Source organism: Dipodomys merriami, unplaced genomic scaffold (genome assembly GCF_024711535.1).
Source record: "Dipodomys merriami isolate MVZ:Mamm:240054 unplaced genomic scaffold, mDipMer1.0.p SCAF_35, whole genome shotgun sequence".
Classification (NCBI taxonomy): domain Eukaryota; kingdom Metazoa; phylum Chordata; class Mammalia; order Rodentia; family Heteromyidae; genus Dipodomys; species Dipodomys merriami.
In genome coordinates, this window is record NW_027205048.1 from 12,119,958 (window position 1) to 12,144,011 (window position 24,054).

General features: G+C 38.7%; 1 protein-coding gene across 8 annotated transcripts in view; it reads right to left on the reverse strand.

The window, feature by feature from the left end:
* Positions 1-24,054, reverse strand: part of Ate1 (arginyltransferase 1) — a 106,319-nt gene that overhangs the window by 6,021 nt on the left and 76,244 nt on the right. For 7 of the 8 annotated variants that reach the window (XM_069988195.1, XM_069988193.1, XM_069988199.1 and 4 more), the window contains one exon: positions 5,889-6,009. In XM_069988195.1, the coding sequence (XP_069844296.1) occupies positions 5,889-6,009 (121 nt within the window). Of the gene's footprint in view, positions 1-5,888; positions 6,010-16,145; positions 16,251-24,054 lie in introns of those variants that run through there. The other variant, XM_069988197.1, reaches the window with a different exon arrangement.

The following is a 24,054-nucleotide window of genomic DNA, read 5'->3' on the forward strand; positions in this document are numbered from 1 at the left end:
CATATGAGCAAAAATTTGCTTTGGGTTTATAAGGCTCATACAGATGACAGGTGAGAAAAATTCCAATGAAAAAGTTCAAATAGCACTACTATCATTATAAAGTTCTATGGAGCAATTTGATTACATTCTTTCTTAACCAATTGTCACATGTAACAACCTACTTGTTACAAGAGACAGAATTCTTCACTTGGAAAAGTTGGACCTAAATGTGAAGTCAGAGCTCAGAGTTCGCACACCAAGGCTCAGACTGCAGCATCAGGATCAGAGTAGAATGTATGTTAGACAAACTGCAGAAGCATAGAAAAACTGCCAGGGAACAAGGCCAGTAAGGGGGGGAAAAATAATGGATACAGAGAAAAGAGAAGCCCCTTGTGATACAACATAAAATGATACAAATCAGAGCCTTAGAGCTTTTGGGGATCAAACGAAGGAAAAGCTGCTTTCATTAGTTATGTTTTCAGCAACTAACTGGTGGGAAGAGTTATGGTGTCCTAAAAAGTCTGCAGAGGAGAATGTATAAAGCACCAAGCCCAAATTGGGTATTGTTATTTTCATAGTCAACTTAAATTTGAAAGTTTTATTAATAGTGTATGGCTTGTTTAGAGACAAATTTGGAAGTTTCTTGCAATCAAGTGTGCACAAAGAAATATAAAATCTATATTAATCTGAGCTAAAATGCATATGCTGCTATTGTAACTGAAGGTAGAAACAAAAAATATTCTAATACATCCTTTTGAAAGTGACTCTAAAAATTTTGTACTTATAATAAAAAAAAATTATATAGCATGCCAGGCGCCAGTGGCTCACACCTGTAATCCTAACTACTCAGGAGACTAGGATCAGAGGATGGCAGTGAGAAGATAGCCTGAACGGAAAATTCTGTAAGATTCCATCTCTAATTAACTAGCAAAGGCCAAATTAGAAGCATGGTTCAAGCAGCAGAGTTCCAGCAATGAGCAAGGAAGCTGAGTGAGACTGAGCACCCAAGACCCTGCTACAGTTCAGGCCTCAGTCCCCACACAGAGTGACTCACTTTGTTTATGTACCGAAGCAGGGCACCAGTGGCTCACGTCTGTAATCCTAGCTACTCAGGAGGCTGAGATCTCCTGAGGACTGCAGTCCAAAGCCAGCCTGGTCAGGAAAGTCTGTGAGACTCTCATCTCCAATTAACTAGCAGAAAAACTGGAAGTGGTACTGTGGCTCAAGTGGTTGAGTGAGCTGAAGAGTTCAGGGATAGCCCAGCCCAGAGTTCAAGCCCACGATGAAAATAATAAATAAATAAATGTACAGACATAATCATAGGAAAAGGCCAAAGGAGAGCATAACCATGACAAATCATTTTTACTATTACTCTTAGTAGTGGTTTTGAACATTTGGATTCGGGCACATTTTAGAACCTGGTTCCTTGTGCATTCTAAGCAAGCACTCTACCATGGAGCTACATCCTTTTCACATTTGGGCAAATTTTTGACTAGAGTTATTTTTTTAAAAAAACAACTAAAGCAAAGAAAGTAAGATGTGTTTGTGATGCAGAACTTTTGGAACCATATATTTCTAGCTGTCAATCTAAAAAACAATCTAACAGACATTTGCTTAAAAATTGTTTGAGACGGCTGGGAAGGTGGCTCAGTGGTAGAGCGCTTGCCTTGCATGAATGAGACCCTGGGTTCGATTTCTCAGCACCACATAAGCAGAAGTGGCAGAAGTGAAACCTAACTCCTAACTCTAGACTAGGTAGAAGCCTTAAATTAAAAAACAAAAGATTTATTAATGAGCAAGGTGATTTTTAAGAATTTTCCAAGTTACTTCCATTTGGCACAAAGTAGTAAGTAAAGGTTTTTTTTTTTATTCTTTTTTTTTAAATTGTGAAAATACTGTACAGAGGGGTTACAATTACATGGGCAAGAGAATGAGTACATTTCTTATCAAGCATTGTAGCCTCCTCCTTTGTTTCCCCTTCCCATCCCTTCCCATCCTCCCCCCGCCCCCCCCCACCCAATCCTTCCTGCACCCTCCCCCCTCCCCCTGCCCCAAAGTTGTAAAGTTCATTATTAACATAACAACTTGTACATCTCATTGTTGCAATGGGTATCCCTATTTAAACCTGTATCCCTATTTAAACGATTTGTTTTTCCCCTTCCCCTCCACAAATTATACCAACATCAAATACAGTGAAAGCAGGGGTTATACTGTGGGGGAGGGACATACAAAGCAACAAAGAAATAATCTTATAACTGTGTTAGAAACAATCGCATGAAAGAAAAAAAGACATTTGAATACATATCTTAGGGTTCATTTTTACACAGACTTATTAGTAGAACAATTAATCACAGATCCCCCAATCTCCAAGGAAAGGGAGACAGGTACAGGAGCAGGGCCAAGGATCCACAAGGTGCTGGGAGAGGGATTTCAAGCAACACAGAGCAATTTAGGATAGAAAGTAACTTTTCTGACAACCCACCAAATGACCTCATGCTTTTGATGTTCTTTTTAATTTCATGCCTACCATGAACCAAAACATTTTAACAATGAAAAGGGGCAAGGGGCACTATAATAAGAATACAATTATGCCCTTCAGTGCTAAGATATGTATGCAAGTTAGGCATAAACGGAGTCATCAAGGTAAAATTCTATCATCAACACAGAAGCCTCTGGACAAGACCACCTATACTGCAACACTTTCACAGAGGGCTATGGTGATCCGCTCACTCACACAGAATAACTGATCGATGGACAGCTGCGAGGAGAAATGAGCCTCAGTGAGCACAGCACCACGCTGACTCACATGACAGCCACGTGAGAGTCAGAGTGTGGATGATCATACAAAAGCAAAACTGGCCCTCGAGAAGCAGAGAGTTTCTCACAGACTGCTACTTAAATCTCCCGTGACCGTGTTCCACAGCAGGCTCAATACTCTCCAATACAGAACTGCATTTTAATTTCCAAAAACCACAGGACACAGTCTGATTTCAAATAGTATCTAGAGTTGATAAAACTGTGTGTTATTCGCTTCAAAGTCCCAAAGACTCCACATATGGGAAGGGATCTTTATGTTCTTCGAGGAGCTCGTCTTAAATTTGCTTTGAGTTCTATAAAGGAACTCTATAAACAGTGAGCAATACAATGAGCTACTGCAAGAGAAGCAGAAGCTAGTAAGTTATAGGGAGAACATGCTATTTGCCCATCACTCACTTTTTTTTTTTGTCCAGTTCTGGGGCTTGAACTTTGGGCCTGAGCACTGTCCCTGAGCTCCTTTAACTCAAGGCTAGCGCTCTACCACTTGAACCATAGCTCCACTTCCAGCTTTTTCTGTGATTAACTGGAGATAAGAGTCTCTCGGACTTCCCTGCCCTAGGCTGGTTTCAAACTGTGATCCTCAGATCTCAGCCTCCTGAGTGTCTAGGATTAACAGGTGTGAGCCACTGGTGCCCGGCAATAGTACATTATTGATAAACAAAAACATATTATATCAATATCAGACTTAAAACTCTTCTGTGCCATAAAATTGCTTATTAGTACTTATTTTAGAAAATAATTTTAAAATATATAAGCTGACTATGTACTTGATACCCAGTCAGTGCACAGAAATTATCCAGTCAGGGGGGAGGATGGGAAGGGATGGGAAGGGGAAACAAAGGAGGAGGCTACAATGCTTGATAAGAAATGTACTCATTATCTTGCCCATGTAATTGTAACTCCTTTGTACAGTATTTTCACAATAAAAAAAAAAGAAATTATCCAGTCATCATCTCAATATTATAAAGTAACAAGAACTTAGCATTTCTTTAATCATTAAGTATGTAAGAAAAAGTAGCAACCTTTAAAACAAATTAAGCAGAAAGAAGAGATGAAACAAATTCAAGATTAGAATTACTGCTTAGCTGGAAGGAACTTATAATCTTTGATATATGAATATGAAATAATTCAACAAGGCTTTTTAGCAGCTTTCTGTATAAGGAACAGGCTTCAATCTGACCTGGAGAAAAGCTGAGAGAGGGAGGAGTAGATATTATATATTTCTACAACATTTTGCTTTGGCTATGGGCCTGAATTCAGAGCTGATAGATTAATTTAATGAATTTTTAAAGCAATGTATCTGTCTGATCAATGAAGTGTAACTAGGAATGAAAATGAAACAATCACATTCTGATTAATAACTTAAGGTGTGGTAAAGATAAAGCTCTGTCTACTCTACAAAGCCTAAATGTCTGGGAACCCTGGGTCCAACCCTGGGAGCCTGGTGTGAGCCAGCTGGTCTGAGGGCCGCTCAGTACCAGGTTCTTTGAAGCTGCCACGGTAGTACCACCCTTGTTTTCATAACAGCTTTTTAAGAAGATAACAAAATACATTACATAAACCAATTTTTACATGAAAATCAAATTATGAGAAAAAATATACACCTTAGGACTAAGGAAATCCTTATATTACTCTCCTTGCTCTTTTGTCTTTTCATTGGATTTTCTCCATTTACTATTTTTTATGAGGTCTTCTCATTCCTCTCCTTTATTTTTTTTTCTGTAGTACTGTATTGGGGTTTGAACTAAGGACCTCATACAGGTCAGGAAGGTGCCCTAATACTTGAGTCCTGCCCAAAGCCTTTTGTGCTTTCATTATTTTTCAAGTAGGGTCTTGATTCTGGCCTGGGCTAGCCTGGACCATGATTCTACTTACAATTCCTGCATGGCTAGGATGAACAGACCACACCACTGCCCATATTCTTTTGGCTGACAGGAGGCCTTGCAAACTTGTTGCCCAGGCTAGCCTCAAATTGTGATCTTCCCCATCTAAGCCTTCCAAGAGCTAGGATCACAACAGGGGGGCCACTGCAGCCAGCTCCTGCTTTGCTTGGGGATCACGGGTGATTAGCAAAAATGTGTATGCTCACATGTTTCCTCTATGGTAGTTCAGGCCAACTCAAGGCTCAGCACAGTTTGGAATGTCAAAGAACCTTAGTCTAGGGAAGCCACACCTGTTAATATAATACAAGGAACCCATGCCAAAAGCATATAAACTCATGCCAACTTCACACAGCACAGACCAATTCCCAGAGCACTAGACTACAGGGAAGCAAACAGAATACACATATAGAAGATAGAAAAGCAGGCACATACTAAAGCCTGTGGCATCTACGTAATCAATCTTCTAAACTACAAAAGTAGGAGGATCTTAGCATGCCTGTCTTACTGTAATCTTTACTACATCTCAGTAAGACAGGCTCTGTTATTGTTTTTATTAACGCGCATGAATTCTATGAAACTTGTATTTCACAATGACATTTCCATGTATGCACACAACATACTTTGGTTATTTAGGTCTGACTATTATTTTAATGGTTAAAGAGAGGAATGTGAAGCTATTGCTTAAGAGCACACAGTATACCCATTGGCATACCAGGGAAGTTTGATTCTAAGGATATTCTTTTAGTGTTTGTACTAATGCCTAATGGAGAGTAATAGGAAACAAAATATGGCTGGGGATCCACTAGGCAGGAAATGGGAGAGGGAACAGGGACACAAATCAGAAATCTAATGAAGTATTGTTGCAAAACCTTCACAGCCTGTTTGCTTCCATGACACCATCTTGTAACTTTATGCAGAAATTGGTCAATATTTCTATTTTTCCCTACATTTGCACATAATCAATCTAGTAAACAGATTTTAAGTACTGGGGTAACTAAAAGAACTGGATAATGGTATCACAGCCTGCAAAGCACATAAAAGCCAATCTATCAGGAAATGCCCATCTTACACATACACGTGTGCAAATGTACTCATTCCCACTCTACAATATATAAAAAGCTCCACAGCCCCTACAAAGAGACACACACACACATATGGATTGTGAAAACAAAGGTAACAATTTCCTCATGAGCTATGCTCCAAACATACCTGCTTCTGGGTCCTGATTGAAACGACAATACTTGGAGTTTTCAAGTGAAGACAGGCACTGCTCGATGGGTACCCACACATAGGTCTCAGGACACAGCAAGTCAGAAGGTCTATACTGACCCTATGGAGTATAAGAAAAAAGGCACAGGCGTTCGTTATTAACATAGCAACTCCTGACTTCCAAGGCTCAAGGCGCACCAGAATCACAAGTTAGTCAACCAGAAACTATTTGACCATAAATACACTATACTATACCATACCATTGGCCAACCCCCTGTCCCCCATCTCAAGAAGGGCTCTCTAAAAGTGGTGCATTGACATTTAGGCATTGGTTAATTTGGAAGTTTTTAGTTCTACACTATTGTTGTTATTGTTGTTGTTGGTCATAGGGCTTGAACTCTGGGCCTGAGTGCTGTCGCTGAGCTCTTCAGCTCAAGGCTAGTGCTCTTCCGCTTGATCCACAGTGCCACTTCGTTTTCTGGTGGCTTAATGGAGTTAAAGAGTTTCACAGCCTTTCCTGCCCAGGCTGGCTTTGAACCACGGTCCTCAGATCTCAGGTTCTTGAGTAGCTAGGATTATAGGCATGAGCCACCTGTACTTGGCTTCTACACTTTTATAAGAAATATTTAAATAATTCTTGCTGAGATGATTGTTAAAAATACCTAGCTTCAAAATTAAGTTTTTCTGGAAGTGGTGCTGTGGCTCAAATGGTAGAGCACTAGCCCTGAGCAAAAGCAGCTCAGGGACAGCACCCAGGTCCTGAGTTCAAGCCCCAGGACCAGCAAAAAAATTAAATAAAAATAAAATTAAAGAACACCACTAAACAAGTTTTAAAAGCTAATGAATAACAGATTGAACACAACAGAAAACTGTATAAAGTGAACTTACTTTACAAAATGAATTTCATAACCATTTAACTGGTACTGTTAATACTTAACTCTATTCTAATGTGTTAAAAATGCTGTCTTGTACTCCTCCAACTCTTCAATGAAATTGAAAGAGAAAGCTCACTACCCAACACATTCTATGAAGCCATCATAACCCTCATCCCAAAACCAGGAAGGGACTCATCAAAGAAGGAGAACTATAGACCCATTTCTTTGATGAACATTGATGCAAAACTTCTCAACAAAATTTTGGCCAATCGACTTCAACAATTCATCCAAAAAATCATACACCATGATCAAACAGGATTCATTTCAGGGATGCAAAGCTGGTTCAATATACGCAAATCAATTAATATTATTCATCACATCAACAGGAGCAAGAATAAGAACCACATGGTTATCTCAATAGATGCAGAAAAAGCATTCGGCAAGATCCAACACCCCTTTATGATGAAGGTTTTGGAAAAATTAGGAATCCATGGAACATTCCTCAATACAATAAAGGCTGTATGTGACAAACCTACAGCCAGCATTATACTCAATGGTGAAAAACTAAAGCCATTTCCTCTTAACTCAGGAACAAGACAAGGATGCCCACTCTCTCCACTTCTCTTCAATCTAGTATTAGAATGCCTAGCTACAGCAATAAGACAAGATGCAGACATAAAGGGGATCCAAATAGGGAAAGAAGAAATAAAACTCTCCCTCTTTGCAGATGACATGATCTTGTATTTAAAGAATCCCATAGACTCCACTCCCAAATTACTCAAGCTGATTCAAAACTTTGGCAAAGTAGCAGGTTATAAAATTAACCCCCAAAAATCAATGGCTTTTCTGTACGCCAACAATGAGAAAAGTGTGGCTGAAATTAGGAAAGCAACTCCATTTGTAATAGCCCCAACAAAAAATAAAATACCTAGGAATTCACTTAACTAAAGAAGTGAAGGACCTCTATGATGAAAACTTTAAAATCTTAAAAAAGGAAATCAACACAGAACTTAAAAAATGGCAAAACCTCCCATGCTCCTGGATTGGAAAGATTAACATCGTGAAAATGGCAATACTTTCCAAGGCTATCTACAAATTCAACGCAATACCTATCAAAATTCCAACCTCATTCTTCAAGGAAATAGAAGAGGCAATCCAAAAATTCATATGGAACAATAAAAGACCCCGAATAGCAAAAACGCTCCTCAATGGAAAGAACACTGCTGGAGGAATATCAATGCCAAATTTCAAACTCTACTATAAAGCCATAGTAATCAAAACAGCTTGGTATTGGCATAAGAACAGACCTCAGGACCAATGGTATAGAATTGAAAACCCAGAAATGAACCTACAGACCTATAGCCATCTAATCTTCGATAAGGGAGCTAAAACAATAGAATGGAAGAAAGACAACCTCTTCAGTAAATGGTGCTGGCAAAATTGGTTAACTACATGTAGAAAACTTAAGCTAGATCCTTATATATCACCCTGCACCAGAATCAACTCCAAATGGATCAAAGACCTTGAACTCAAAGCAGACACTCTGAAAACATTACAGGATGGAATAGGAGAAACCCTAGGTCTCCTTGGCTCAGGCCGAAATTTTCTGAATAGAGACCCGGAAACACAACAAATCAAAGAAAGGTTGGACAAATGGGATTGCATAAAGTTGCAGAGCTTCTGCAGGGCAAATGACATAGCTAGCAAGATCAATAGAAAGCCCACGGATTGGGAGAAGATCTTTACTAGCCATACAACGGACAAGGGTCTCATATCTAAAATATACTTGGAACTCAAAAAATTAAACCCCCCAACAACAAATCCTCAAAGAAACAACTGCCCAATAAATAAGTGGGCGAAAGACTTAAAGAGAAACTTCTCTGAAAAAGAAAGAAGGATGGCCAATAGACACATGAAGAAATGTTCAACATCCCTAGCCATAAAAGAAATGCAAATCAAAACAACATTGCGATATCAGCTCACTCCAGTTAGAACGGCAAAAATCAAGAACTCTAACAACAACAGATGCTGGAGGGGATGTGGACAGAAAGGAACCTTACTTCATTGTTGGTGGGAATGTAAACTTGTTCAACCACTTTGGAAAGCAGTATGGAGGTTCCTCAAAAGACTTAACATAGAACTCCCCTATGACCCAGCAATCCCACTTTTGGGCATTTACCCAAATGTTTACAAACAAGACCACACTAAAGCTACTAGCACAACTATGTTTATTGCAGCATTATTTACCATAGCTAAGATATGGAACCAACCCAGATGCCCCTCAGTAGATGAATGGATCAAGAAAATGTGGTATATATACACAATGGAATTCTATGCCTCCATCAGAAAGAATGACATTGCCCCATTTGTTAGGAAATGGAAAAACTTGGAAAAAATTATATGAAGTGAAGTAAGCCAGGCCCAAAGAAACATAGGTCCCATGGTTTCCCTTATTTGTAATATCTAGTATATGTATGAGTCAAGCAGAAAAGGTCAGATAATGTGATGTCAGGAAAATGAACCCTTAGATGTGTATATTAAGGTTTTTTTCTTTCATGCATGTGTTTCTAACGCATTTATAAGATTATCTCTTTGTTGCTTTGTATGTCCCTCCCCCACAGTATAACCCCTGCTTTCACTATATTTGATGTCAGTATAACTTGTGGAGGAGATGGGGAAAAACCAGTTGTTTAAGGATACAGGTGGACCTGTTGCAACAATGAGAAGTACAAGTTGTCATGTCCAAAACGAGCTTTACAACGTCGGTGCGGGGATAGGGGGGAGGAAGGGGGGGGAAGGAGAAGGATTGGGGGGGAGGGGGGAGGCTGGGAAGGGATGTGAAGGGTAAACACAGGAGGAGGCTGCAATGCTTGGTAAGAAATGTACGCATTATCCTGCCCATGTAATTGTAACTCCTCTGTACAGTATGTTCACAAATAAAATTAAATTAAATTAAAAAAAATGCTGTCTTGTGGGGGGAGATAGTTGTGGAGGTGGGAGGGAAGGGATGGTAGGGGGGAAACAAAGGGGAAGGCAACAATGCTCAAAAGGAAATGTACTCATTACCTTGCTCATGTAACTGTAACCCCTCTATACAATATTTTTACAATAAAAAATGTACAAAAAATGCTGTCTTAGCAACATAATTCTTTTTTTTTTTTTTTTTGGTCCGGTCGTGGGGCTTGAACTCTGGGCCTGGGCGCTGCCCCTCAGCTCTTCAGCTCAAGGCTAGCGCTCTACCACTTGAGCCTCAGTGCCACTTCCGGCTTTTTTCTTTTTGCTTATGTGGTGCTGAGGAATCAAACCCAGGGCCTCAGGCATGCAAGACAAGCGCTCTACCACTGAGCCACCTTCCCAGCCCAGCAACGTAATTCTATAAGCAATCTAAACTAGGAAATATACAATTAAAAAGTTTAAAAAGACAATAAAAGTTCAAAGTAAACATTTAAGATCCTCTAAGCTTTCTTCAAAAATTCTATTTCATGAAAATAGTTTATATTTTTAAACTTAATTGCACACCCCAAATGTAAAATAAGTTATATAATACATGATAAAGAAAAAAAGTCATTCACTTATGGGTAACATACAGATAAAAAACAGAATGATACAAGTTAAGTGAAAGCAGTAAACAAAGTATGTTTACCCATGTTAACTTACTACTATATGATGCCCTTGGACTGCCAAAACTGTTTTCACAAAGCAGCAAATGGATCATACCAGTTTAAGGACCACTATCTAGTGTAAACCCACCTCAAAGAATACTGCTAACTTAAGGGCTCCTCACTAGTACACTGCCCCTCATAGGAAAGGCAAGTAACACTATTTGGGAAAAGCCAAGGAGCACAGCAGAAGGAGAGGAGAGAAGAGAACAAGAAAAGGTCATAATGGAGTAAGTATGACCAAAGTACATCATGTACACATATGAAAATAATGAAACCTATTATATATACTAACAAACAGGGAAGGGGGCGAGAAGGGAGGGAGGGAGGGAGGGAAAGACAGAAGCAGCCTACTGTGCATCACAAAGGTATAAAGTAAATGGGAAGGCTATATATAAACAAAGTGCAAAGACACATTCATTCTTAAGAGGCTACTAAGAAGGTTCAAGAAGGATGTGGAATTTTACTGGAAGCTTAAAAGACTATATAGGCAGGATGGAAAGGAATGCGAGCAGTTTGGTTAAAGGAACAGCACAAGCAAAGACAAGAGTTCAGCCAAGCAGCAGGTAACTGAAGGAGTGGAAAGAGCAGGTCACTGCAGCAATGAAAAGGTGCGGTAGGACCAGATTCTGAGGGCCTAGTATATTTTGGACATCATGTGGAAGGAAAGGCTGTGGATAAGGCCAGTGTTGCCCTTCATTCCAGTAGAAGCAGGAGACAGGACAGAACCTAGCACTCCAGTCTCCAGCTCAGCGTGTGCTCACTGTACCCATGACCATCTTACTGGCTTAGGGTGGTTTTACACCACATTCCAACATTATGCAATTACAGAATTATGTGCAAATGAATTTGTAATAAACAACTGGGAATCAAGCAATGAATTCCAGAACTGCTTTTTTTTTTTAATCTAAAATAGTTCATCTCTACATTAATTCAGAGAAGAGAAAGCATGACATGATACTGTCAACATATTACTAAATCTGAAAAAACGAGAAAGCAGTGTAAGGCAGTAGCTCTAAATCTTTTATTAAGAAATCTGATATTAAGAAAAGCTAAAATAAAGGCTAAAAAAACTTGTAGGAAAAAGAATTTTCTTGGTCTGCAGTATACAGATTTTTTTTTAAGCACATACAAAATTATTTTTTTCAACAGAAGAAAATCTGGTACCTTGGGCTTCATACTATACTATAATACTATACTACGATTATTAAGTAGGCAAGCCAAAAATTGGGAAATTTACTCACAAGCCATATATTAGACAGCAGACTTAGATCTAGAACATATGTAAAATTTTAACTGCTCAGTAAAGTGATTTGTTTAAAATTTTTAAAGTTTTAATTTCAAAATTTTAATTTTAAAAATTTCACTTTTGTTTTAAATAAAAATTTTAAACAAATCACTTAAACACTTTACCCAAGATCTCTGTCTAATAAACACAAGATGTTTAACACCATTAGTTATGAGAAATGTACCTTAAAATCTTAAAAGTTACTAATGTAGCTCTTACTCAAATGGTTAAAATTCAGTAAGTTAGAAAAATAAAAATTTGGCAAGAGTTGGACCATGTAGAAGGCAAATGCTGATGTTTAAAATGATAGAGTGTTAGCTGGAACAGCAATGTTGCTGTTCCATCATTTGTAGAATGGGTTAGGATAAAGTCTTTGAACTGTAATCACTGGGTGAAGTGTTTTAATTTTTACAGTGCCAAACATTTTCCCCAGAAGTTGTGCCATTTTACATTTCCATCAATAATGTTAGGTATCTACGCTCTAATTTCCTCCACATGCTTACTGCACACTATCAAAACTTTCCATCTCTGCCCACCTGAAAAATGGCATTTCATTGGTTTTCATTTATGTAAGATGTTCTATGCATGTAGAGGAATATATGTTTGCTTTACAATAAAACTAGTCTGTTTTGTTACTGCTGGCCTTACTAAAAAACTCTTTATCTATTAAGGAAATTAGCTCCTGCCTTGTAAATGTTTCAGTTATTTTTCCTAGTACGTTGTACTCTTACTCCTTGTGGAAATCTGATATGTGGTCAAAACCATCAGTTTTCAAGAAGGGATCTGGTCTCTGCACAATAATTAAAGAAGCCACTCTCATTTGAAAATTATAAAAACATATTTTTTCTAGTATTTTTATAGATCATAACTTTACATTTACATTTATGCTTCATCTGGAATTTATTTGGGCATAAAGCAAAAGATCCAACCTAATTTCTTTCAGATGTTTTAACTCAGTGGCTTCAACATCATTTTTGGGATAATCTTCCTTTCCTTTGCTGATTTAAACACTTCTTTGATAATGTGTTAAATTTCTATATATACTGAGCTCCCCTTCTGGTTGTCACACTGATCTGTCAGTCTAGTCTTGTGCCAATGCCACATACTTTTAACTACTAAAGATTTATATTTTAATCTTTGGTAAATCTAATCTCTTCTCATTACTCTCCATCTGCAGAAATTTCTGATCCTTTTGCTAAAAAGGGTTCCCTACGTGGTACAAAAACACTGCCAACACGATTAAGGAAACTAATAAAAATGGAATGGCACATATTGACACTGTGATGACAGAACATAAAAGAAGAGAATTCCAAGAATGTACAGTGGGAAAACCATATATATACACAGTAAGCGTCTCTTAAATTCATAGGTTTACTTCATGCAGTTTTGACTAAGCAGGGTAAAAAACCAAACTGAAATAAATGAGAAGAAATCCCAAACACAAAAAAATTAACTTCCCACAGCAGCACATATTTCACAGCCAGGTGATAAGAACAGCCCTCAGGCCTGAGTTTGTCATTAGTTGTGCTGAAATCCTGTGTGATCTGTTTCCCTGCCCTTGATTATATGACAATCTGCCTCCCAAAAAACAAACCTTGTCTAAAAAGCAAGGTAATAGTTATGATAATTCTTTCCAAGTAAAAAGGAGCAATGTGATGTGCTGAATGTTTTATATGTATGTATGTGTGGGTGTGTGTCCACGTGCGTGCTCGCACCTGTGTGTGCCATGTGCATACATGTCTGCATGCTGGTCCCAGGGCTTGATCAGGCTCTGGGTGCTATCCATGAACTTTTATGCTTAAGGCTAGCGTCTACCACTTGAGCCACAGCTCCGCTTCTGACTTTTTGGTTGTTAAGAGAGAAGAGTCTCATGGATTTTCCTGCCCAGGCTGGCTTCAAACCTTGATCCACAGATCTCAACCTCCCAAATAGCTAGGACTGCAAGTATAAGCCACCAACACTTGGCTTGAGCCTAATTTTTCAAGTGATAAAGTGAACGTCTTAGATTTGTTGAAAGGTGGACCGGTCTTTAGTGGAAAATGGGTGGTATTATACAAAAATGAAATCAAGCATCTGCAACACTCAGGATAAAGAGCATGAAAGAAGATCTAGTTTTGGGTGAAAAAAAATGACTACATATCAGTAATTCTGTGACAGTTAATGCCACAATCTCAAGCATGGAAGCTTAAACTGTGTCCAGTGTGCATGGATTTGAGTAAGTACTAACTTCTACACATTCTGAGCACTTAAGTCTTTCCTCCATAGCAGAACTATAAAGTTGCAGACACCAAGGATCTGCTATATATTCATCTTAAGTTAAAAAACAAATAACAATCCTTCAAACGAAAACCCAAAATGTCCAAATGATACCATTTTCTAATTTAAGATGGAAGTCAAAACTGACACCTGCAGACATATATAGTCATGTTATTCAGGGAAACTGAATTTTCCCTAAAAACATTCCATGCAGATACACAGATTCATCAATAACCACTTAACCCAGTAACTGGACTAACGAGGAGGCTGGGAATGACAAAACTGTATTGTACATACAGTACAATATGTGAAAACACATAAGATTCATCAGGTGTGATAGGGTAAAACTTTTCAAAGTTCCCAAATTTTTATAGCATTCTTTGAAGGCAATAGCTGTTAATACAATCAGTTACAAGTGTTATCTTTGTTTTATAACATTTATCTCACTAAAAAATCAGAAATATAGATGTTTTGACCTTTGCTTATCACCTGAAATCAGGTGATAAGTACAGACTCGAGTACTTCACATGTTCTTGCAGACCACCACAGAACAGGATTCTATAGTAAGCCACAGTGCATGTCCCACTTCCTAAGCTAACATGGCTGGAATACCAAGCTCAATTGAGACTCACCATCACATAAATGAAAATTACAGGGATTTGAGAGCTACCCTGCCTTTCACTTTTGTAAGAAAATAAGAAATGTTTGTATTAAGAATGTAATTACTTAAGGATTTGCACATGCTTTCCTGTGGTAAGAAGAAAAAAATATTTAATCAAACTCTAAGTACCTCATTCATATTGGAACAATGAGGTAAAAGGCAGATTAAGTCTTTCCTAGGGTGCTGACTTTTTGTAACTAAGAAGTCTGAGTTACCACATATTTGTCAAGGACTCACATTTTTCAAAACGTAATTGGTGCGACAGGGGTAGACAGAGCTTACCCAGTAGTGTTTTGGAGCATTCTTTCACAGAGATGAACAGCTTAGGGAGGTGCTCTAGATTCCCTGTGGGCCTCTGTATACAACAACAAGAATCAGAAAAACCTCAGCACCAAAGGCACTATGCCAACATGGGCTGTGGCAGAAGGCAGCTCACCTCAGAATAATATGCCTGCTTGCAAGTTAAATGCCAGTTTAAAAAATGCAGGAAGAGCCAGGGGCCGGTGGCTCACGCCTGTAATCCGAGCTACTCAGAAGGCTGAGATCTGAGGATCACAGTTCAAAGCCAGGTTGGCAATAAAGTTTGTAAGACTCTTATCTCCAATAAACCATTAGAAAACCAGAAGTGGCGCTGTGGCTTAAGTGGTAGAGTGCTCACCTTGAACTGAAGAGACCAGGGACAGCACTCAAGCCCAGAGTTCAAGCCCAAAGACTGACCAAAAAAAAAAAAAAAAAAATGCAGGAAGGAATGCTTGATGTCCATTATTAATTAAACATGTTTGATGGGAGCTAGCCCCTCAGTTCAAAGTCCTTGAGGGAAACAAGCTGAGGAAATCTTGTCATGTTTACAAACTGTCTTGAAAATGGGAATCAAAAAAAAAAACTGGCTAAGTGGCATTATATTCCAAGTTAGCAAAGAGTGAATGTTGTGCTCAAAGTACTGCTGCAACTTTCAATGGTTCCTTGTTCATGAAAACTTACGACTTTATAAAAACCCAAGCTATATCTCTCTCCATAAAAAAAGGTGTGAGAAAAAATTAAAATATGGTCACATAATATTTTGCTCTATTTTTCTTGGTTGTAATAGAATAAAAACCTAGAAAATGACTAAGTCAAATCTAAAACATTGAAAACAAAAAAAGGTTCAAAACCTCTTCTAGGTGGACACTGGTGGCTCATAACAGTAATTTTAGCTACAAGAGGCTGAGATGTGAGGATCACAGTTCAATGGTTCAAAGCCGACCTGGGCAGGAAAGTCTGTCAAGACTCTTTTTATCTCCAATTAACCATCAAAAAGTTGTAAATGGAAGTAAGGCTCAAATGGCAGAGCACAGCTGTGAGTGAAAAAGCCAAAGAGTAGCACTCATGCCTTGAGTTTAAGTTCTAATACTGGCATGCATGCAGACACGCACAGGTGTGCCGTGTGTGTGCGCGCGCGTGCGCACACACACTCACACACACACACACACACACACACACACACAAAATAACAAAGAAATCCAATTTTTTGCAAAACACGTTCTATTAGCAAAGACTAGATGGTCCGGAAGGGGGGCTGCAGTTTTAGTTTTAGCCAGTGGAGTAAACTAGGGTATTCTTCTCACTTTTGAGCTTTAGACCATACTGTGAAGAAAAAAGAAAAAAAAAGATAATCATCACTATCTAGTTTTCTATCCTGTACAAGAATCATAAATTATATGATTAGCAAAATAGAATTCAGCCTAAAAACCACATTCACTTTGATAGCAGAGGTTAAAAACACCAGACTATCATGACTTACTGAACAAAGGTAAATACAAGTACCTAAAGAGAATGTAAAATATGTATGTATGTGGAAAGATTTTATTTCAGGCTTAGTTACGATTTCGCCAAAGATAGTTAAAAATATGAAAATAGCAAAAAAAAAAAAAAACCCATTAAGACAACTACCCTCAGTTAAGAAATATCCAGTTAGAAATCTATACCAAAGGTTAAAGAAAGGAAAAGTTGTATTTAAAGGTATAGAGGAGGAAAATGGTGCTAGCATCAACCAGTTTTTGCAATAGTGTTACTGACACAGTTCTCACACCATAAAGGTCACTCCTTTAAAGCACACAACTCCAGTATTTTTACTGTATTGCAAGCCGGTGGCCATCATCACGTTTTCACCACATGCTCATTAGCAGTCACTCCCTCTGCCTCACCCCCAGCCCCAGGCCACCACTGATCTAAACTACCAGCAATCCATTTTAAACTGCAGTGTTTCAAGTTAGAGTAGGAACCTGAAGATCTGACACAGCATAAAGACTCAAGGGACATGGCCCACATAACTGACATCACCCCCTTCCCCATCATGCCACCTTGGCCACATGGCTTTCCTGTCGTTCCTGGGACATACCAGGCCTGCTCCCATCTCAGGACTTTTCATGACTTTTCCCTCTTTTGGTCCCAGATAGGTCCAGAGGGCCAACTCTGCCCTTAGCTTTAGGTTTTATTCAATGTCACACTCTCTGTGAAGCCATCTTTCCTCTTTACGGTTTTATTTCCACAGGGCTTAGCAACATCTAACATTTTTATTATTTCCCTTATTTATTTATATCCATATAGAACTCCTTGTCAGAATGTAGGATCAGGAATCCTTAGTACAAGTTGCTCACTAATGTGTTCCAAAACTTGCTCAGTAAATGACTGCTGGATGGATACACAATAAATCTAGTACTTCATTCCTCCAATAACATTTCTACTTTCTGTTTCTAAGCACAGTGGTTATTACTTTTATTTTTTTCTATGCTGGAATTTTAACTGTTTGCTCAGCTGGCCCTCTATCACTGGAGCTTGACCTTTTGCTGGTTATTTTGAGATGGAGTCTCATGAACTTTTCTGTCCAGGTTGGCATCAAACTGCAATCCTCCAGATTCATCTCCTGAACCCCTAGGACTGCAGGGGTGGGCCACCGGTACTTAGCAATAGTTCCTGTCTTGCAGAGTAGCAGGGCACATGAGGCAGTCAATGTTACTGAAGTCATATCTATGAAGCAGCTCTGCCATATTTTTTATTCTATAAAACTAAGTTCCCAATCCTTTAGTCATCACCAAATGCTAAAAGAACAAGCAGATTATCATGAAAGGATCTTTAAGAATTACTGAAATTACAAAAAGAAACTGAATTTAGCCTTTTTTTAAACACATGAAACCATTTCAGCTTCATACATTTTCTTTCCAAATAAACCTTTACATATTAAGTTTTAGAACAAAGAAAATATGTTGTCTTCAACAAAATGCTGAAACAAGAATACAGTTTGACCTACTATAACAATGAGATGTACAAGACACTATGTTGAAAGCAAACTTTACAACTTGGGGGCGGGGTTGGGAAGGGAAGGGATAGTAGGGGAAAAACAAAGTAGGGGCTAACAATGCTCAATAGGAAATGTACTCATTACCTTACTCATGTAACCATAACCCCTCTGTACAGTATCTTTACAATAAAAAATATTTTTAAAAAAAGAAAGGCCTCTTGTGATAGAGCTGAACATGCTATTTTGTTACTACAGCAACAATAATGCTTTCTTCCTATTTGTTAAGAACACAGATGTCATAACAGTTCCATGTATCACCAGCATTAATGTGTGTAATACCTTAAAACGTATTAAACAGGTATTATCTCCTCTTGCGCAGACCACACCGTGGCAGTGATGAACTCTGAAGTGTACATGTCATTTTCTTTTCTTACCTCACATCTAAATCTAAAATATTCAGTTCTTTCCACGTATTTACAAAATCATGTCTGAAAATGTTAATATCAAAGCTCAGTTCAAGTGACGCTGTGGCTCAAGTGGTAGAGCACTTGCTCTGAGTTGAAGAGCTGAGGGACAGTGCCCAGGCCCACAATTTGGGGAGGTGGGGGCGGGAGTCTAAAAGCTCAGTTCAATGCACTGGGACACATTTGGCCTCTGTGGCAAGCTGAGCTGGGCCTTGGGAGATGCTCCCTGTCGCAGAGGAGCTGCCCTGCATCCCCAGCAAGGCAGACTATGAAACAAGCAATTGGTGGATCTCAAAGGTCAGAAACACCAGCTTCCTCTGGAGAAGCAGTGCCTCAGAGGTTGGGGTTGGGTTGGGGTGGGGCACTCACCACCAGCAAATACAGATCCAAGACCTCCAGAGTTCCCAAACACATGTCTATCAAAACTATACCCAACAGGAGATGAAAAGAGAAACAGCTTTTCATCTTTATAGCTAGCTGCGTAACTCTGTGTCCTGTCTTCATGGTTTAGGGAAGTTTCAAATATAGTAACGCTAGGTAGTTACAAACTCCATCTTCTATACCAAATTCCACAGAGCCAAATTTATTACCAGGAAGTATCCTCCTAATAAAGAATATGTTGAAGCAAGTTTCAAGTTCCTCTGTGTATTTATAATTTGGTATTTATCTAGAAGATTACTATGAAACTCATGGTTTAAAATTTTCACTATACTTTCTTTTATCTTATTGTATCTCCCATCTTCCTAGATTTCCATCGAAGTACTTCTTACAGTGGAATGTATAACTGATCAGAGATAAAATTTTAGTTTTATTACACAATAAAAAATATTCCCCCAAAATCCAGAAGGAGGCACAAACTTACAGTATTAAAAGGACCACTCTTTGATTAGAGCAAATTCAGAAATATGTGATTTTAATTTCTTAATGGCTTTAACATCTTTTTTAAATCATTTTTTTCCTTTTTTGATTTTAAGAAGAAATATGTGAACCCATATGCATTCAGGACTACACATTTCCAAGCTAACATGTAAGAATTTCCTTTGAATATTATGTTTAGCTGCATACATTTAAATAACATGCAAATGACAAGTTGTTTCTTTAATTAAAGTTAAAGGATTTTAGACTTTGTTATTTTTCTCAGGACAAAAATCAAAGAAGAGTACAGAAATCCTTTCATATGATATTTGCCCAAGCTAGCATGCTTGGCTTCTAATTGGAAACATCTGGGGATGGGCTTTGGCCGACTGTAATGAAACTGAAGTTACCAATTCACACCCTGCCATTTTGAGGATATTTTGTTTTTACAGTTTCCAAATCAAAACCAAACGGACCTTCCTTTGAACTCTGGTCCCAAAGCAAATATCTTTATGAGATTTCACTCTCAAGAATACTTTATAAATATTTTGTAAAATAGGAAGAATTTCATGAGTATTTGAGATGAGGCTAAACCAACAGAATTTGTTTTGAAAGTTTAAGTTAAATTAAAATATAAGTACTCTAAAAATATGGAATTACCTAAATATACACACAATCCTCCCCCATAACACATACCAGAGTGAATACCAGCAGCAATTATTTTTTTAAAAAAAGATTACTTAAATCTCTTATCAGGTAAAGATGACCAGTATCCCAACTTTTTACAATAAACCTACTGATTTTACTAAAATTTTTGCTTAAAAGAAGTTCTAAGAGTACCTCGACAAAAATAGTTCAAAATGATCCATTAAAGAGTGGGCTAGCTGTGCCCAGGAGAAAGCAAGTCAGAACCCAGCTTATTAAATCCAGCCCTTACCCTGAAAGACAACACCAATGGAATCTGTCCGCGGAGCACTGCAGCAGACCCCTGCTCCCGATTTCATTACATAAACAGAGATTGACTTTATCCATCCCCAAGAGAGCGCTTTAGAAGTAACTTTAGCCGCTCTGTTTTCAGAAACTGTGTTTGGGTTGTGCCATGCTCAGCTGGCGAGGTGAGCCGAGACCAGTAAAGACAAAGGCCCTAAACATCTGAATCCATTTGTGTCCCAATTCTGAGCGGCCAACAGATGTACTCCATGTGTGCTACGCTAAGCTTTGAAAATTTAAAAATACATATTTTTTCCACTGACAAACAAAGTGATGGTATTCTGTGTTTCTTTAATTAAAATCCAAGGGTTCTCAAAGGCTCCAGGACTTACTTTAAGGCTTCTTTAAGGCTGAGCTATTTATTTTACTATTGGCAAATAACAGAGAATAATGATTCTAATTCAGTTTTAATCACAATCTTTGCTTTTATTTTGAGAACCCTGAGTTAATCCATTTTCGTCTAGAAAATACAAAGAAAGCCTGTGAAGAAAAGATTCAGGGAATCAACTTACAGACCAAATTTAATTTCAAACTGAGGGTCATAAGTTGAAAGGAATGAAAAAAGAAAACTTGAATGATGAAGACCAAGAAAATACTATTTAGAGGAATAGTACAGCCCAAAACTTCTTGAATTTCTGTTAAAGATTAAATGTGTGTGTGTCGTCGGTCACCCTGCGTGCCGTTTGCTGTTTCAGGCTTCTGCTTGAACACAGGCACTGAGGGACAGGGCTCTGCCACCACCTCGGGAGAGGCCATCCTTCCCTGGATGACGGGAGGGCCGACTGCAAGTCCTAGAATATGCCCTACTCCTGCCACCACCAAGAACTGATTGTGCAAAGTCCCATTCATGGCCCTTTACTGCCTCTCCCATACTTTTCAGTCAAGTAGGACAATCTTCTATTAAACGATTTCACAGCCTGCATGTGAGTGTCATACTTTTAGTTACAGCTGATGAGAAACTACAAGATAAAAAAAAGCCACCCCTGATTCAATAGTGCCTTGAAATGAGTCTGGATTTTACCACTCACAACAGAACCTATGCCAGTTGTGTTCCCTAGAGTGGGGTGCCTGGGAAAAGGTAAGCTTTCAATCCAGCTTCTTACTACACACCCATGGGCACTACAACTAGGGGCAGGCTCTCTTCTGCTGAAGGGTGGGGGACTCCCACCGTGTGCAAATGCCCAACTCTACCTTAGAACCAAACGTAAGTGTGAGAGCCGTCCTTGCACTCTGCTGTCCCAGGCTGAACCATTCCTGCTACCCGTCATCCCGCTTTCAGGACCCGCCTGCCAGGCTCAGTGCTCAGGTTAGTGTTAGACATGCCACTGTCAGTGCTCAGGGAACTCCCGGTCTAAAGAGAGACTTGAAACAAGCCACAGAAAGTTCTTCCAGAGCACAGAGCACATGAGAAGGAGGACGTGAGGTCAGGCTGCTCTGGGAGACAGCACCTTGGTGTCTAACCACATTAGTCTGGGCTATGCCTAAGCACAACTAACTTCTCTATCAACTACTCCCTCCACATAGGAAAAACATAATTTCTGTACATGTCTTCTCCCTAACATTCCTTGTGTGGACGCTTACTTAATATTTATTCAAGTAAGCTAAATTGGGACAAGTGCTATTTCTTGAAAAGAGAGTCTTAATCAGAGTCTTAAAACTAGATAGATGTTAAATCTCTCCAGTTTCATTTTAACATTTTAAAATAAAAGATAATGGAGAAAATTATCTGATTAGATTAGGGCTAATTTCTGGCAAGGCCAAGATTAGAACCTCGGTCTTAGCATTCCTTTTGTTAAAATTCAGAAGCAGAGGTCACCACACCTACATACATATGAACATCGAAACATCAGCAACGTCCTTCCTATATTCCAGTTTATGATGGCTTGCCTAATTAGAACAATTTACAATCTAGCCCTTCCAAAGTATATGCTTTTATTTTCTTTAATTTTCATATGTATTTTTTATTTTATTTTATTTTTTAACAATACTGGGGTTTTGAACTCCAGGCCTCATGCATGTGAGGCCAGCACTGTATCTTCTGAGCTGTGTCTCTGGCAACTTTTGCTTTAGTTATTTTTCAGACAGAGTCTCACATTATTTTTGGCCTGGGGCCTGCCTATGCCTCCTGCTTAGCTAGGATTATGCCTACCTTGTTTGATGAGATCTCACACTAACATTCTACCCAGTTGCCCTGGAACCACGATCCTCTTAACTGCAGACTCTTGAGTAGCCTGAGCTCCTCTGAGCTAACATGCCCAGCTTATTTCTTGAGATGGCTGTTTTGCTGACTTTTTGACCTGGCTGGTTTCAAACCACAATCCTTTTGATCTCCACTTTGCAAAAAACTACTCAAAACATGTACTTAATTTTGCTTTTTAACATTTTTAAAAACTAATATCCCCTAAATCAAGCAAATGCTAAAACAAAAAGTTGCCAACAAATACACAGCTTTATCCTAAGTAAGCCATTAAGCTATCTCTGTCACTGGTCATTTATTTAACTGGAGTCATTTTTAACCCCAGAATATGCAAATAGTAAACACTTTGCAATGTGTAGTTAATTACATCCTTGAGGGAAAAAATACATCAACTATGACCTCATATGTTTATTCCCAGGGGTGTAATCTTTGGTAACCATTCCTTTTTCTCTGCCTAATGGAAAATGCATCATCAATGACTTAAATACTGAGGTAAAGGATCGCCTTCTCCCCCTCACCTGGCAAAAAAAGGAGAATTTACATCCGACCCCTTATGGGTGAGTGTGCTGTGTTCCGGCAAGGAAGGGCTTGATGGTAGTGCCCAGGCTTCAGCAAGTACAAGACTCCACCTTTTGAATGACTGACAATGAAGAACACAATCGCTTCTTATACAGGTATTCCTAGGACATGCAAATCAAGCATATTTCACAACTGGCTATCAAGAGAATTCTTTATGTCACCCAAAGAATCTTGGATGACAACCTGGGATACCTTACTTTTCTAGTCCTTCTGAGACCAGCCTAGATAATCATATCCAAATTCTATTAAGAGTGGTTGACATCAAGGTCTCGGTAAACTTTACTTTTATGTCCATTTTATCAGCCCACTATAAAATCAAAAATGTATTGAACACAAACAATTACTTAAGGATTTTAAATACTGTCATACATAGTTTGGCCATGTTTGAAATATTAAAACAGATAAATATGAATGCAAAGTTGTCAATGGCTGAGCAATTAAAATAAAGTTCCTCTATATGGACTTCCTACAAAAGTGTATTTCTCTAAAATTCAAGGAGTCAGTCATCACCTTTCCAATCCTGCCACTGTCTACAGAAAGCACAACAGCATAATTATCAGTTTACCACATCAGTATTCTCTGGAAGCAGCATAAACAAAACTGAATGCGAAATCTACCACTTCCAGATGTGGGAAAGTGTGGTTTTGATGAATTATTCTGAAGAGTCTAAAATGATGTCACTGTTAGTGCAGCACAGGGTGTGTCTGAAGCTGCTGCTCTATAGACCTTGGTCCATCCATTTCCAGTGATGATGGCAGCTGGGTAACACAGGTAGCACCTAGCATACACTATCAGCACTGCTTGCTTTCATTATGAGCTCACAGACCTAGAGGTGTTTATGTGTTTGAATCTACTGAGTTTTCTTTCTCAATACTCAAACTGTCAGAGGGAACCAATCTGTACTGTCTCACAGTGCTTCTGACACACACAGAGTAGTTTACGACAGCCTATGTGATTGGTAGGGTCTTCTGTCGTCACAGAGACCCTTTATTGGGAGAGTTTTTACTATTCCTAGACTAAACTGTGTTTGTGAACAAGAAATAAGATAAGCTTGCACAGAGGTTA